We start from the raw sequence: 15596 nt of genomic DNA on the forward strand, positions 1-15596 counted from the left end.
AGCAGTTTGCTGGAACAGACTATTTTTTAAGCCCAAAGTTTCTCTTTCATAACCTCACATCATCTCCTTTCCCATCATTTAAAAATTCTGTTTTTTCTTTAAAGAAACAGGGACCTGAAATCCCTTGTCTTCTAAGTAGTTTCATGAGTTGGCCCCAGGTTTTTTCAACTAGTAATTCTAATGTTGACCAGCAGTAGTGTTTTGAAATGCCTGAAATGGTAATGCTTTGATACAAATTTACAATATTAAGCAGCCCACTACTACTATTTATTTTGTGTAAAGGATATGTCAGAAAATTATAAAAAATTCATTTAAGAATTAATGTAAGAACTATTGGATGGGAATAGGGTTACAAGGAAAAAAATATTTAAGGGACAAAACAGGTAAACAAATTATTGAATTAAAAGAGAGGGAAGAAGATCCACACCAGTGGATCACTGATAGGTCATTAACATTTTAATTAACAGCAAAACATTTAGCTAAATGTAGATGAACTTCACAAAGCAAAACAGACAACACAGAAGCCAGAAGAAAAGCGAGGCACCTCTGAGAATTAGTTAGGCAGGAATTTGGACAAATAAAAGATAGTACAAGTGGAAATTCATGTTCAGCCAGAACACTGTGAACTCAGGCTGCATGTGCAAAGACCATGGGACATACATGACAAAGTTGAATTCAGATTTGGGGTTCTCATTAACATAGGAATACTGACAAAAGCAAAGCAAATCCAAAGACAAGTCACAAAATGACTGCAGGAGTTAGAAAAGTAGTAATTAAAAAAAAAAAAAGAAAACAACCAACAATTCATAGGGAAAAGGTTAGAAGTACCAGTTTGTTGAAGTAAAAGGTAGCTACAAGGGGTCATAAGGAAAAGAAACACTGTAGGCTGAAGCTTTCAGAGCAACACAAAATTCAATGTGGGTATCAAAAAACATTGCCTAATTAAGTAAAAATTCCCCAAGTCACTACATGGACAGGCTTACACTTTCAAACATTATCTTTAATACCTATACCATAGGCATCAGCCTTATTTCCATGGGGCTACAGTCTCAGGAAGAACACATGTAGAAATGGAAGAAAATCCACTGCGGATTTATGAAGGTGCAAAATAAAAAAAAGAGACATGTATCTGAACATTTATTTAAAGTACAGGAAGGAAGTAGCAAGCTTGAGGTGATGATTAGGCAAAACCTGCCAATTTTGGCTGGAATAGTCACCAAGAGAGCAGCTGGGGGCCCTGCTGCTTGGGACATTTAAAACTCGCCACTGAACAACACAGATGCACAGATCCAGGTTCTAAGGATCCAGATGACGTGGAGCAGGACGGGTGTCCTCACTTCCCCCCACAGTAAGTGAAAATACCAGTTTTTCTCCTTTTACAGTAATAGGGGCAAGTCAATAATCAAAGACAATAGACACACTTACTGTGCTGAAGATTAACTGCAGGCCTGTTATAAGGACTCATGACAACTACGTTCAAACATTTCTTCTAGGCAATGAATCATGATTTTTCATTACTTAAAACCAGCTGACACTGAACACCATTTGAAAGTAATCTCTTTTACATTTGATTTACATACCAAGCTTCATGGAAATGTGGCTTTGTAGTTTAGAAGAGTTTTCCTTGAAAGGAAGGAATTAAATAATGAAATTCAAGTTACTCTATCAAGTAATCTGTACTTTACACTTTCCTTGTGTATGAAAGTTATGCTCCAAGTAAGATTAAAAAATTCAGCAAGCTCTAATCCATGCATCCTTTATTCCATTACAATCACTGTGTTGCATTCTAGCAACAGGACACAAACTGCAATCAATCGCGATCAATTTATACAACAATCTGAGGCTTACAGTACATTTAAGGCCTTTAAATTTGGAAAAATTAGACCTATGCTAGTATTGTAACAATTTTTAAGTGTCTTGCATTTCTGATGCATAATCTGTGCGATTCCAGTGTCAAAGAATCAAATTACTTCTAAACTAAAAAGATCAGCTCAATGAAAATTTAGTTACATAAATTCATCAAAACATAAATGTGTAAATTTTTTTTGTCCTGGAAACTTTATAAAACTTTAATAGCAAAATAATATAGGGATAAAAACATATTTTAACAAAATGTATTCAATCATATACAAACCAGAATTTTGCAGTTTATTGTAACTAGACTTAAATTAAAACTACCAATTAAGAATCTATGCACAATGTAAATTCATATATGTACAGTACTTTTAAAAAGTCTACAGGAATGCTTTACAGGAGGAAATGTCTGTTATGGCTATTATTCAGACCATCTGAATATTAAAATGAGTTTTCTAGTAGTAAATTTACACATTTATTTTTAAAACAAAAGCAATTTTGTCCCTAGTTCCTTTAAGAATATTCCAGTTATGTTTATACAGGTAATGGAGAGGTTGTTACAGAGTTTAGCCCCATATAGTAGTTTGCTTATTTTCAGGAAAAAGTGTATATTTAAATAATTTACTCAGGAAGATCAGTAAGTTAACAAAAGAACACTAGAAGGGAGGAGGGGGAACTTCATCACAATAACTTTCCGGTTACAATACCACAGCTAGAAACTTTACAGAGAAAGTACTCCCTTAGATTGAACCCATGACTGATTGTTCAGAACAAGCTGTAGCTCATAACAGTCGTGTTCTCTCCACACTGAGAACACTGGAAAAGAAAGTCTTTGTAGGACAGAATTATAAATGATCTGAAGTGAGACAGAGAAAACTGATCTTCAATTAATACAGCACTAGGTAAAAAGTGTCCCCATAAGCAGCTAGTATTCCCACTTCCTTCAGGGCAACGAAGCTAAAAATTGTTGGACTTACAGTAGTTGACCATATTTGTGTGCATTAGTAGAATAATTTCCAGATATAAAAGACAAATTTCATCAGATGTTTGATTAGAACACCCTAAAGACAGGGTATTTCTTCATAGTATAAAGCTATTACAGCTATCCAGTTAAAGCATGTGCAAAACCAGGTAATTTCTTCCGTTCACAGTAACTGAGGTAAAATCAGGTAGGCTTCTTCAGGAGTTGGGAAGTTCATGAGATATGAACTGTTTTAGTCTCTCTAAGTACTGTGCATAAAGCTCTATGTCATTATGCCCAGCCCCTTCCACCCAGAGGGGCTCTACCGCTCGCGGACATCGCTCGTACATGGCCAGGCCGTGAGAGAAATCGATTACCTCGTCTTCGGTACCGTGGATTACCAACACAGGAGAGGTTACTTTAGATATCTTGTCAATGCTGGGGGATGGAAAAGAAAAACATAGCTCAGTTTGGGGCTTTAACTTTCATACCATTAAAGAAAGCAAGCTTAACTATCGACACATGATCCAGTTACCGCTGCGTGTTTTTAAATGGCTGCGAAATGTTGGAATTGTGCCCAAGTGATACGGAACAAGGCTCACTCCCAAAACACACATGTAAACAGGAGCCCGTACTGCCATCACCGTCATTCCACCAGTTCTAACGACAAGAAGCTCAAATGGGCAGCACGCAAATAACGTGTGGCACAAAAACCCCAAAACATTGAGTATATCCATCCTCAAAACCACTGACAGGCAAAAAAGATTCCACAGGACATGCTGCCAGTGTGGACTCTTCACATTACACATTACCACCTTCCAATTTAACAGATTAGGAACTAATTAACTACATTCCAGTCACAAGACTCAAAAAAAAAAAAGCCTCAGCTCATAAGGTTTGAGCCTGTCTTTAAACCCCCAAATTAAAGCAGATTCAGCTAAAGAAAAACAATCTGTTCTTTGTACTGATTGTCTACGTTCAAACAGCAAAAAAGAAAACTGTGGGAGAAGAGCATTACACAAGGATATTTAACTGCAAACCAGAAGAAACTCACACAGGATTTTATTTCGTGCAACCAACTTCTTCACCAGCACTGACTGCAAAGTGGCCTTAAAGTAAGCTTTTCTCCTTTCGTTCCAGCTACACTTAGCAGACCAATATAGCTAGTGACCACTTCTCACAGGAAAACGGGTTCAGAAGAAAGGGAAGAGTGAAAAAGGCACCTTCACACCTAAGCATTCAGGCCAGAAAACCCCAACTATGAAGCATACTGGTATCACATGAACTTCAAACTGGTAAACAGCAGCCTTCTCTGACTGTCCTCATGCAGGCACCAGCTTTTATTTGCAGACAGCCATTTCGTGACGGTAGTTACCAATAATTCCAAATCAGTACATAGACACCAAGTGCTAATGAACTCTCAGCTTCCTACCGGCTCCACTTACATCAACAAATGGAGGAACTGGCTCAGGACATTATGCAGAGTATGGAATGAAGTGGGTGGAAAAAATAGGTATCAGTAATATTTAACTTCACAGAAGGACAAGTCTATTTCTTTATGCTAATAAAAGGTGTTTGGATTTTCCTGCTCCTGAAGAACAAGAAAGCATGTAATTTTGGTAAGTCTAGAGATTTTAAAGTGATCAAGACTGCTTAAAATGATTAAAAAATACACATGCCAACATACACTGACTTAAAAACAGGTTTAAAGAAGCTTTATGAAAATATAAAGTTAATTAAAAATTAAGATATAAACTGAAGCACTAAAGCTCACGCATATAAATCTCAGCATTTAGTATTCTAGAGAAACGTCATTGGTATTCCAGTAAACAGCTGAGTGTAAACACATTTCTGTCTCTGTCTCAATACTTCTCCAAGAAAACAGGCTTCATGTCATTTAAAGAGGAAAAGTGTGATTTAAAATTAAAATGCAGCCTATTTCACTTTTCCTGCCTGGAACCTGAGTTGTGTGCAACTACACTGAATACAGAAAAATATCCCAAGAACATGAGAGACATCAGAATAATGCAGATTTTTTTCCCCCATAATTTTCATCCCACAATTAATATCATAGCCAAATGTAAATACTTTATAATCAACATGCTATATAAACCGAAGTCTTAAGCCCATGAAGGGTCTGTCCCCAAGCTCCATGATGTGACAGACATGTCAGCTACATACAGCTACAGAGATGTTTATACATCATTTTAGTGGCTGGATACCAATTTCTCATTTATTGTAGGAAACCAGGAAACCCCTTTCCCTTCAGTATTCAGATAATGAAACTACTTTTTCACATATATTCACAGACCATTAAGCTAGATAATATTTGTATTTTGCAGAAAATTGGACAGCGTCCCGTTGCCAACTCAGCGACTCATAAGGCAGTATTTAAAATGCACGTTAGACTGACTTAGTATTCTTAGCCATACTGCTCTGCAGCTAGAAAAATCTACAGAGACCAAATTCTCATGGAGTCCCAACATAAAATGCACATAATAGCAATTCACTGTAGGTGCACACAGAACTATTTTGTTTCCCACCGTGAAGACAGACAGTTGAGCTGCACACATTCATAAAAGTGCACTGCTGTTTATTTTCACTGCTTACAGTACAAGTGAAGTCAGACTGACAGCAATGAACAGCTCAGTAGGGTAAGAACGAAACACTCAAGTGCTACAGTACATCTGTTGTCACTGTTCCCCCCTCACACTTTTTCTTTTTTAAACTGTTATTTGATTTGGCTGGTATCAGCTAATCACTGTTACTTTTGTAATCAGAGCTGTTTTTAAGGCTTTGTTTTTTTCCCCTCTCGCATATTGGATTTCAGGTTTGAGGATGATGAATGAGTTGGAGTATAAGTGTTTCAAATTCTGACTGCACCTTCAACAATTTAATTAATTAATAACCTATTTGGAAGAATTCTAAACATGGGGACTGGACAAAGATACTGTGAGAGCCACTATTACTTGGTCATTATTACTTCTAGCTGGTTTGGCATACGGATTTATATCTATGGCCTCCCCCACCTTCTAATTTTAATCTGTTGTAACCAAAATAAAACAAACACAACAAATGCTATGAATATCCCCTACTACACTTATTGCAAACATGACCTTCTGAAGCAAAGCTGAGCTTTGCACAAGATTTCAGTGAGTCTCTGCTTTGCCTTCTCCCTTCCACAGACTACTTAGCTTTTTATCTGTGCCTCCCCTCACCTTCCCCACCCCAGGTCTATATACACTGCTACAAAGAGACTGGCTTCCCCTCTCATATTCTCTGATAATTTAAACTGGGTCAAATAAGAAGTTTTAAAAGATTCCCAGAATATCTGCTGTTCCAAGGACCTCTACTATTCCCAAATACTTGGATACTTTAATTTCAGACTGTTGCAATTGCTGTTCAAATGAAACACTAGGTTATAAAGACAACTGTTTTATCTTGAAACCAGTTGTACATAGCTTTCTGTATGTAAAATATTCTAGAGCTTCTTAAAGCAAGCTGAAAATCTTCCAAAAGAGGGACAGTAACTTACTTTATTTTGGTCACAGACATTAGGATCTTACATGATCTTCATCAGGGAGGAACAAATCCAAGTCTCGGTACCTTTAGTGATTTTATATGGACAGCATAGGAAAGATGCAGGAGTGTTTTTATTTACAAGGACCAAAGGCAAAGAAACGCTAAATGCATTCCCTTGAGATTATACATGAAATGCAGAACCACGCTGAAAAGTGAACCACACTAGTCTAATGCTCTAGCCTGACCCTCTCGTATTTTCTCCCTTCAAAATCAGCAATAATCTATACCACCTTCTCTGCTGATCTAGTAAAACTAGCAATATTTTAACAAGCAGCTTGAAAACAGCACATCCATTTCATGGCATCACATTACCTTCTAAATCAAAGTTGACTGAGATGCTAAGAGTGTACAATTACTAATTTGTTAGTCATTAACCTGAAGGACTTAATAGTGTATAATCAGTTGTTAAGCTACTACTCCAAACTTGACAGCATAAAAATTCTGATATTAACAACTCTTAACACAAAAACCAGGAGAAAAATTAGTTGTAAACACTAAGACTTTATTTGTTCGTTGAGCTGACTCACATCAGTTTGAGACTGACATCAGCTTCTTTCTTACATGATGCATCTCTGCTTGGATTTGGAAGGTGTATCTGAAGTTTAAAATGCAGGTGACAATGCAATAAAGTTCCCTGGCAAGTTACACAACTAGTCCCTTTTAAACACCTAAGGAGCATATTGAGTACAGAACAACCTTCTTTGCAGTGTTTATACGTACCTTGGAAAAGCATCAAAGCAATAGGTTTTCCTAGTGTCGGGAAAAGCTACCCGTAATCCAGACATCAAGGGAGAATGAAGGATTACTGCTGCACACTCGTACCGAGATGCCAGGTCTACTGTAGGGACAGTACCAATACTCTGACCATACAGAATAATGTTCTCAGGACTAACACCATACCTGTAGAGAAAAGAAACATCCCTTAAAAAAAAAAACCAAACACCAAACCAACAAAATCAAGACATATTGCATCACAAAAGCAAAAACCAAACAAAACAAAACAAACAAAAGGAGAGGGGGATAAAAACCAAAGCATTGCTCCTACCCATTGTAGCTCCTTAAAATCTATTCCTAGGAGACATGAATTTACAAGTCTAAACTTTAAAACAGTCCAATAATATATGAAAATATTGAAAATTTCCAAAATAATGAAAATATTACACAGGCTGAAGAGAGCTATCCTCAAAGAAGGAATGTCAGTTTGTTCATTAATCTTCACTATCTTCATGAACACCTCTTATCTTTCACTCCACAGCACAGCAAATTATAAATTAGACTTCCCCCCCCTATCCAGAGTTACTCTCAGGAATTTCAATTAGATAATCTGGAGGTTAACAACCTTTCCACCATTAAACAAGATAGTTACTCCTCTGCCCACCTTTCTTTCCATGCAGCTGGAACAAAAAGACCAAACTGCCTTGTTAGTGTAGCTAGAGACACCACAGAGGATAAGAATTTGAGAGGATAGTTCTGTTCATTTTTTCAATTTCTGATCAGCGTAAATTGTTCCTTTTTTCTTTTGCAGTTTAAATATGTCAAGCTTATTTTGTAACTACAAAGATATATCATTCCATAAAATTCAGGGTTCATAGAGAGACTTGGATGTCTCCCCTATATTCCCACCCAGTCTACAAAACTGTCCTAGCTTGTGTACTGTTTCAGAGCCGCAAAGAAGTTGAGGATGGTACTAATTCATTTTTTACTTGAAGTACGCAAAATATAAAAGGAATTTGGAAGGGGCACAGGAAGAGGCAACAGTGGCTACGAAGATGTGAAGAGTATGATAGTATTTGGTCACTACAACTTGTTAGGAAACCTGCAAATCAAAGCTGTTACTCAGTTAATTATAAAATATATACCCAGAAGATTTCTATGTATAACTCCACTTCCTATTGCAAGCTGTATAAAGCATAATTGAGTGCAGAACAGAACACATTTCTAGTAGAAAATTATTTGTGCAGAACATGTCTTTTTGCCAGTCCACACTGCCTACAGTCCTGCTGTCACTGCTATGACAATGAAAATAAAACCCTACACTTTAGTCTATACCCAATGTACACCTGGAAGGTTTCAACTTTCTTGCCAAGCCAATAGCGAGAGGTGTATGGCAGGCCTGGATAGTACTTGACTTTCAGGCAGCTAAATGATTGGGTATGTGCAAAAGAGAAAATTACAATGGAAGAATAATCAAGAATTAAAATTACAATAGAAGAATAATCCAGTACTAATCATCCAACTACAGGCTGTCGAGATTGTCTAGTGTTACGATGAAGTAGAACTAGACTGGATTGTAGCCTCTGTGAAACTGGAATTTTCTTAATATTTCTATACTGCTGAGCATAAGGGCACTTTTGGCATCTACTGTAATATGAATAAGCAACTGTATAAAAATATCCCCTCGGAGTAAAATTTTATCCTCTTGGTAACCAAGCAGCAGCTCACGTTGGTGGTCTATCACCACAGCCATGGCCTGATGTTTTTAAAAGAGATGTTGTGAAGCTCTTCTAGGAGCATTTTTTACCCCTTACTGTTAGAAATAGTCCAGTACACAGTAAATAGAGCCTAGCTGATTTTGGTATGCATGTTAACAGGATCTTGGCACAAAGCCTTTTCCTCACAGACTTCATTCTGGCTGTTGGGTGGGGAGGGCTGGAGGCATATACCTTTGAGGGCAGCACATGAATCCAATCTATTGATCTACCAGCTGTTGCGTCGTATTAAACAGGCAGAAATGCACCAACATCAGGGAATACAAGGAAATGGGACAGAAAAAAAGATCCACTAAGTGGCACTTAAGTAGGGATGGAACGATACTAATGCTGGTAGGCTTTGCAATACCATCCTGAACTCCAGTATCATGATAAATGTAAAGTCCCCTTTCTAAGAGGTTTACAGTCTAAGCAGAATATGGAAACAGATGTTTTAATGAGAATCACAGGATAACAGGATAGCAGAGGGTAGCAAGAGAATTCCTTCAACACGTACAGTTGCCTTAGTATGGCAATTTTCTTCAACATTCATCTGCTTTGGACTCAGGCCTTTTGATGTTATTTTGTTTCTGAAAACAGCTCATATTGTAAGTGTAGCACCTTGTCGCTGTGGCAATAAACAATTTCAATTTCACAGTATGCCAATTAAAGTCAGATATAGTCTGTAGCATCATTAAAAAACACAGATCTCTAAATTTAAAGTAGCCCTTCATCACTAAATAAGTGCTACAACTATTCAGTGTCTTAACTCCGCAGAAAGGCAACATGACAATTTTGAAGGAAAAAACCCCCCACCTTAAAGTATTAGGACGCTGAGTTAATGCACTTGTAGCCTGTCATTAGGTCAAATGTCCTTTCTACTTTGTTTTCCTACTGACAGACAACTAAAGGAATCTCTTGGACCATTTTGGTTAGGGACAGTCCAACTTTCCAAGACAGAAGAGTTACTGTAACAGATTTATCTTTTTAAGCCCTTTACCACTAGGCCATCAATCAGAAGGCGAGACATCAAGCTTACAGCAAACATCAGCAGAAACAGCTACATGTAAAATTTATTAACTGCAAGGCCAAAGGACATATGACAACTCATAAGCAAGGTCCATGAATAATTGACACGTGCAAGGTTCTTGGAGCTGAAGGCCAGGGCTTGGCTCTGTGATACTTTGCCTCTTCACAAACTTCGCTGCCCAGCTGGTGACTCAGCAAGCACCGTTCAACTGAGGTACAAAATGACCTGGGGATTTTTTTATCTTTAAAATACAGTATCCTTTAAGCGAAGGCTGGGTCCTTTCCCCACTCTCTGCAAACTCCCTTGTGGCATTAGATTCTTGTGCAACAGGACTAGCGATACAGAAAGTGAAAGAGAAGAGAGGAAGAGCAGACATGGGTAAGAAGGAAGCAATGAAAGGGACATAGAAAAAAAGGAAAGAATGTGACAGAAAAAGGCAAAAGACATTCTGAGAAAAGAGGAATCCTGTTACAATCTGCTCTCCTATTAAGGAAGAAAGTCCTTCCACCAACTAAACAGCAGCTCCTATAAATATCTCCCTTGAAACACACGAGCTTTGGTCTCTGTGGAAACAGAGCTCCATTTGACAGAGCCGGAGACCCAAGTTAAATTTATGGGTATGCTCCTGCACTTCTTCTGTGGAGCCCATCAGAATGTTCAAAACAAGCAGGGCAACATTGCAATGTGGAAACCAGCCTTCAGCAAAAACAAAGTAGGAAGCAATTCAAAACAGTTACCGTGGGCATATGTAAAACACTGATTTGACAAAGAGGAAAAAAATAAAGGAAAAAAGGGCAGGCAAGCTTTGTTCCCCAAGGGAAGACAATTACTGAGAAGTGCAAAGCTACTGCCGTTTAAAATGAAGCAAGCATTTCTGCTCCCCCTTACCCACAAACGCTTATCAGGTGGCAAAGTTCTCCAGCCTAGTCTACTCTCAATAACCCATGAGCAGATTATGTGGATTATGGATTACATTTCTTATGCGTGCAGAAAAAAACCCAGCTATCTTCACAAGCAGTAGAGCTATCTGCACCTACAACTTCCCAATTCAGGCCAGGCCTACCTAAGGCACCAACACACTCCATAGTTAATAGTAACACAGTATTTTTATTTTTGCCTGTGTTATTGCCTCAATTTATACAAATTAGGTTTACCAGCAATTCTGGTCTCCTTATGCTAGCATGAACTATATGCACAGAAGTTGGCTATCAAGAATCCAGACCCAAGACTCTTCTACTTACTCCTGCACAGAGTAGTAAGAGACCTCAGTCACACCAACAGGTCAGTGGGACAGAGAAGATTGGGCATATTGCTGACAGTGAGTACAGCAAAGGATGGGACACAATTACCTCTAGTTCAGTCTGCTTAGCTGTATAGTTGTGGCTCAGGCCACATCCCTCCTCAGCTTCCTCATACAACACAGATGATGGTATCAATTGCCTTTGTAAAGTACTTAATGCTTTCTGGCTAACAGCACTATGTACAAACTATGTATTATCATAAAGCATCTTTAATTATGAGAATAAGATACTGATCCCCCCCTGCCCAGGGCTTCAGCTTTGAGTGATACAGATGGAAAGTTTACCATTGCTATTTTTACTCTCTCCTTACTCAGTTGAAAGCACTAGTGGAATGCTGCTGCAGGGACTACAGACATGTCATACAGCTAAAGCCCTGCAATGTTCACGGCCAAAGTTACAGCACCTGTGCCAATCCTCAAAGGTGGTAAATACATATTCATTAATGAGGCCAGTTCTTTTTTCAGGCTTACTGAATCAGTGAAGTTAACCACACCTTATAGTTTCAGTTCTGAAGTTTTATGGTATTTGCTGTCCCAATATCCCTTACCTAAACTGGAAAGCATATAGAACAGCATGGATATAGCAACAGCAACAAATTAGTTTTCAAAAACAGTCACAGTAACTATCTAAGCAGAGCATTTTGACTACACAAGCCCCATTTCATAATGCTGTCATGACCTACTGTTTAACTGCTACTAAACTAAGGCAGCTGCTGGTGGCCAAGTTCTTCCTTACAACACAGTACAGAAAGATAAAAGCCCAGGAAAACAAGGTAACTAGCTCGTGCGTTCTTGCAAGGAGACCGAGTTTGAAACTGTGCACTCCCCTCTCAAGGGAACACCAGTGAAATAATTCATTTTCAAGACACAAGGAAAATACAGCATACATCAGGAATGACATGAATCATGCCACATTTGGAGGAAATAAGTGACTTCGAGTATTTTTACTAGAACATACATGTGCTCAGTTATAGTAAGATCTTCACAGGCTATTCTTCAAGTCTGTTTCTTCCTGTTTATACAAACCCACTTGTCACAACATACTACTCATTCCCTTTTCAAAATGCATTATCTCTACACTTTATAATCCAGGAAATTTAGATTCCTTGTTAAGAAATGCAGATAGGTTTTTCTATAGCATCATTATACACTTCCATAAGATATGCATCTACATTTTCAGAAAGAAGTGGCTATTTAATCCAGTATGAATCAAAAAAAATCTAATTTTGAGGGTAGAAAGGAAAAACAAAAATCCTCAATTATGTAAAAATCCCACATGCAGAGCGCATACCTTGAACAAGAGTTTATGTTGTAGGACCTTCACGTTAAAAAAAACTCAACAAGATAAGTTCAGTCAATAAATATTACTGCAAGTAATTTACAGTATCAGAACAAAACACTGAATTTCACATTGTGCTTCAGCAAGTACCACTCCAGCATGTCAGCCAAAATACCACAGAAATTACAGCAGATTTTCAGCCTAAATGCCAACACTAAATTGAGAGCAAAGCATTAGATTAAGGATTTTCAGTGCTAACCATAACAACAACTGTCAAACGAGAAAAATCAGAATTATTTCAAGATTCACAGGAAACACTGGCACACAGTAAGAGTCCCTGTGCCAGTTCCTCATTCCAGTTTCCTTGAATTCACACAAACATAGGTCTAAAATTCTTAACTGTTTTACTGAGCACAATAGACACTGACACTGATTTTTTAAATTATGCGATGTCTTCTTCCTCCTCTACCTCCTTCCTGTCCAAGTCTACAAGTACTATGTGATTCAAGTTCAGGTACAGCAGACTCTCTTTGACTTCACATTATCATTGTAGTAAGAGCCAAAAATGGTTTGCATAGTATTCTGGCTTATGAAGCTACAAAAAAAAAAAGAGACAAATTTTTTTGGCATATATCCCAGCACACTATCACAGGAGCAGACAAGTAATTCCACAAATGTGTTCACACTCAAAATACTTTCAATGGCTGCCAGAGAAATTTAACCAAGGAATCTGCCACAGTTTTATATCACTATTATTTTACTGCCACACCAGGTAGTCATTTGATTATGCTATAGAGAAACTCCAGTGCTAATCAATATAGGCTAACTAATACTGGAGTTACAGAATGAACCCATGACTCTTGAAAACACCCTCTTAAAGGCTATTTTGGAAGTTCATTATTTGCAAATATCACACTACTACAGGCTTGCTGGACTACGTGACTGTAGCGCTAATCCAGTGATGTACCAGCTCTTCTTTTCATATAAATAAATGGATCAAGTGGAAGCAACTTCTAGGCACTGCTTAGGACGATCATTTGTGCTGCAGTAACTTAATTATACCAAAGCATGGATCACTACAACTGCTTCTTGATTTTTGTCTTGTGATAATCAATGATCTGTTATGAAATATTGAGAACTGTGCTCAAAGTTCAACCAAGTCCTAACAGGGATATTAAATATCACTGGTGAGCTCAAGCAACCATGACAGAAGCAGGTGATCTACACACTGCTGAGCAGTGAAGCCACTGCAAGTTTGCCCTGACCAACCAACCAGGGTAGGTAAAGGAAGGCTATTTCATGGCATTCTCTGGTACAAACTGTAACAAAATTACATTTTAAATTAACTGAATTATGCTAATATACACTGAGTAGCTTCGGGGTGAGGGTTGGGTCTTTTTTTTTTTTTTTTTTAATAAAATTCAAATAATACTAGTTCCTCTAAAAAATCGCTCCTTTTTCAAATACAACCTTAAATTACCTTGTGTTCATCTGCCTTGAACATAGGATCCTGAAGATGTCATGTTTTGAAGTGGGAAACACCTTCCCTAACTAAAGTAAATCTGCTCAGCACTCAGAGCAAAACCAAGCACTCTTGAACAGTAAATCCATTCCCATCCTTTTTTCCCCCCAGCTCCACCATTTCAAGTGAGTTCCTTCTTCCCCTTCAACACCCATTTTGTTGGGGGATTTCATGCCACACCATGACAGCACTTCAACATGCTTGTCTTGCACCACATGTTTTTAAGCCAACTTATCACTACCTTACTGCCAGTCCAGCCATGCCACAGCTAAGCAACCCAGCAGGTAGCAGGTCCAGTCTGCGGTCTGTCTTCTGTTACTCATAAATCAGGCTCTATCCTCACAACCATTTATAGTTAATGATCTCACAGCAGAGATTGTTTGACAACTGCAATCAGACTGCATCTATCCATTCTAATTTTTCAAGTATTTTTCAGAAATAAGAGTCAAAAGAGAAGTGAAACATATAAGCATTAAAAAAAAAAAAAAAAAAAAAAAGTACGCATCATCAGCCAGGAAAGAAGACTTCTGCAAACTTGTGTTCTGGAAGAAATCTCTTCCAAGCTAGCTGAACAGTAGCAAAATGTTGTGATACAAAAGACAGAACGGGAAGAAAATATGCAATCTGTGCTTGCAGTTCTATTTTTTATTTTTTTAAGGAGCTACAAAGTAAAACCTCTTTTGTCTTCTCTTGTACTGAGAACTCAACTGTATTTATAACATGACTCTTCACCACCACAATAACCCAGAACACTAAATTTTGGTGTTTGGTTTATGTTAGGTTGCTCATTTGTCTACCACATGAACTAGCAGTTTTATGTATAAACAACAAACAGATTTGGAACAGTTGCTTCTGACTGACTGAGGGTTTGCTGCTTTTTTTTCCCTAGATAGCAGGGAATGAGGAAAGAGTTTTCAATAAATGTGCATTGAAATTTAAGCAGGAACTTGTGCCATGTGCACGCTGATATAAGAGAACAGAATAACTTTGCCTCTACAATCATTAATTCTTTCATATCAAGTGACAGTTAGCAAGAAGGCCACTGACAAGCAAAACCAGACTCTTGTAGGGCATCCAACAAAAATGTGCAATGATGCGGCTGAGCCTTCCATTTGAACTCCTACCTTTATCATTCCACTACTTTATGACAAAAGGTAAATAACACTCCAATACTCAATGTGCACTCATGCAACGACAGGAAGGGAGCACTTTCCTAAATGAAATCCTAAATAAACCCCTCTAAATGTTGGGAGTTCAGTTCCCTAATTACAGGAGCAAATGCAACCCAAAACTACCGTATATTGAAATACAAGAAGCTAGCAACAGTGGAAATAGGAGTTAAACACATGGATATACTAAAATGTAATTCCCACTCCCTCAACTTTCTTTGCTTTAGCAACCTTAGAAATCAACTAGAGTTCTGAAGCTAGCACTGCTTCACAAGTTTATGGTTTTGAAGATACACGCATGGTCTCTACTCTTCATAGTTTCCCGCTTCTCCTTAAGTGTTTTCTTAGAGCAATCTTGATTTACACCATTTAGTCCGAAGACACAACAGATAGATGGCATACTAAAATGAATCTCTCGCTCCAGTTATTTT

The 15596-nt window shown here is 37.9% G+C and overlaps 1 protein-coding gene across 1 annotated transcript in view; it reads right to left on the bottom strand.

The window, feature by feature from the left end:
• Positions 1–1740: 1740 nt before the first annotated feature.
• ABHD17C (abhydrolase domain containing 17C, depalmitoylase) overlaps positions 1741–15596 on the bottom strand; it is a 30346-nt gene continuing 16490 nt past the window's right edge. The window contains exons 2-3 of the mRNA XM_030014958.2: positions 7118–7297; positions 1741–3253 (exon numbers count right to left, since the gene is read on the bottom strand). Coding sequence (XP_029870818.1) covers positions 3034–3253; positions 7118–7297 — 400 coding nt within the window. The 3' untranslated portion in view covers positions 1741–3033. The remainder of the gene's footprint in view (positions 3254–7117; positions 7298–15596) is intronic.

Source organism: Aquila chrysaetos, chromosome 5 (genome assembly GCF_900496995.4).
Source record: "Aquila chrysaetos chrysaetos chromosome 5, bAquChr1.4, whole genome shotgun sequence".
Lineage (NCBI taxonomy): Eukaryota > Metazoa > Chordata > Aves > Accipitriformes > Accipitridae > Aquila > Aquila chrysaetos.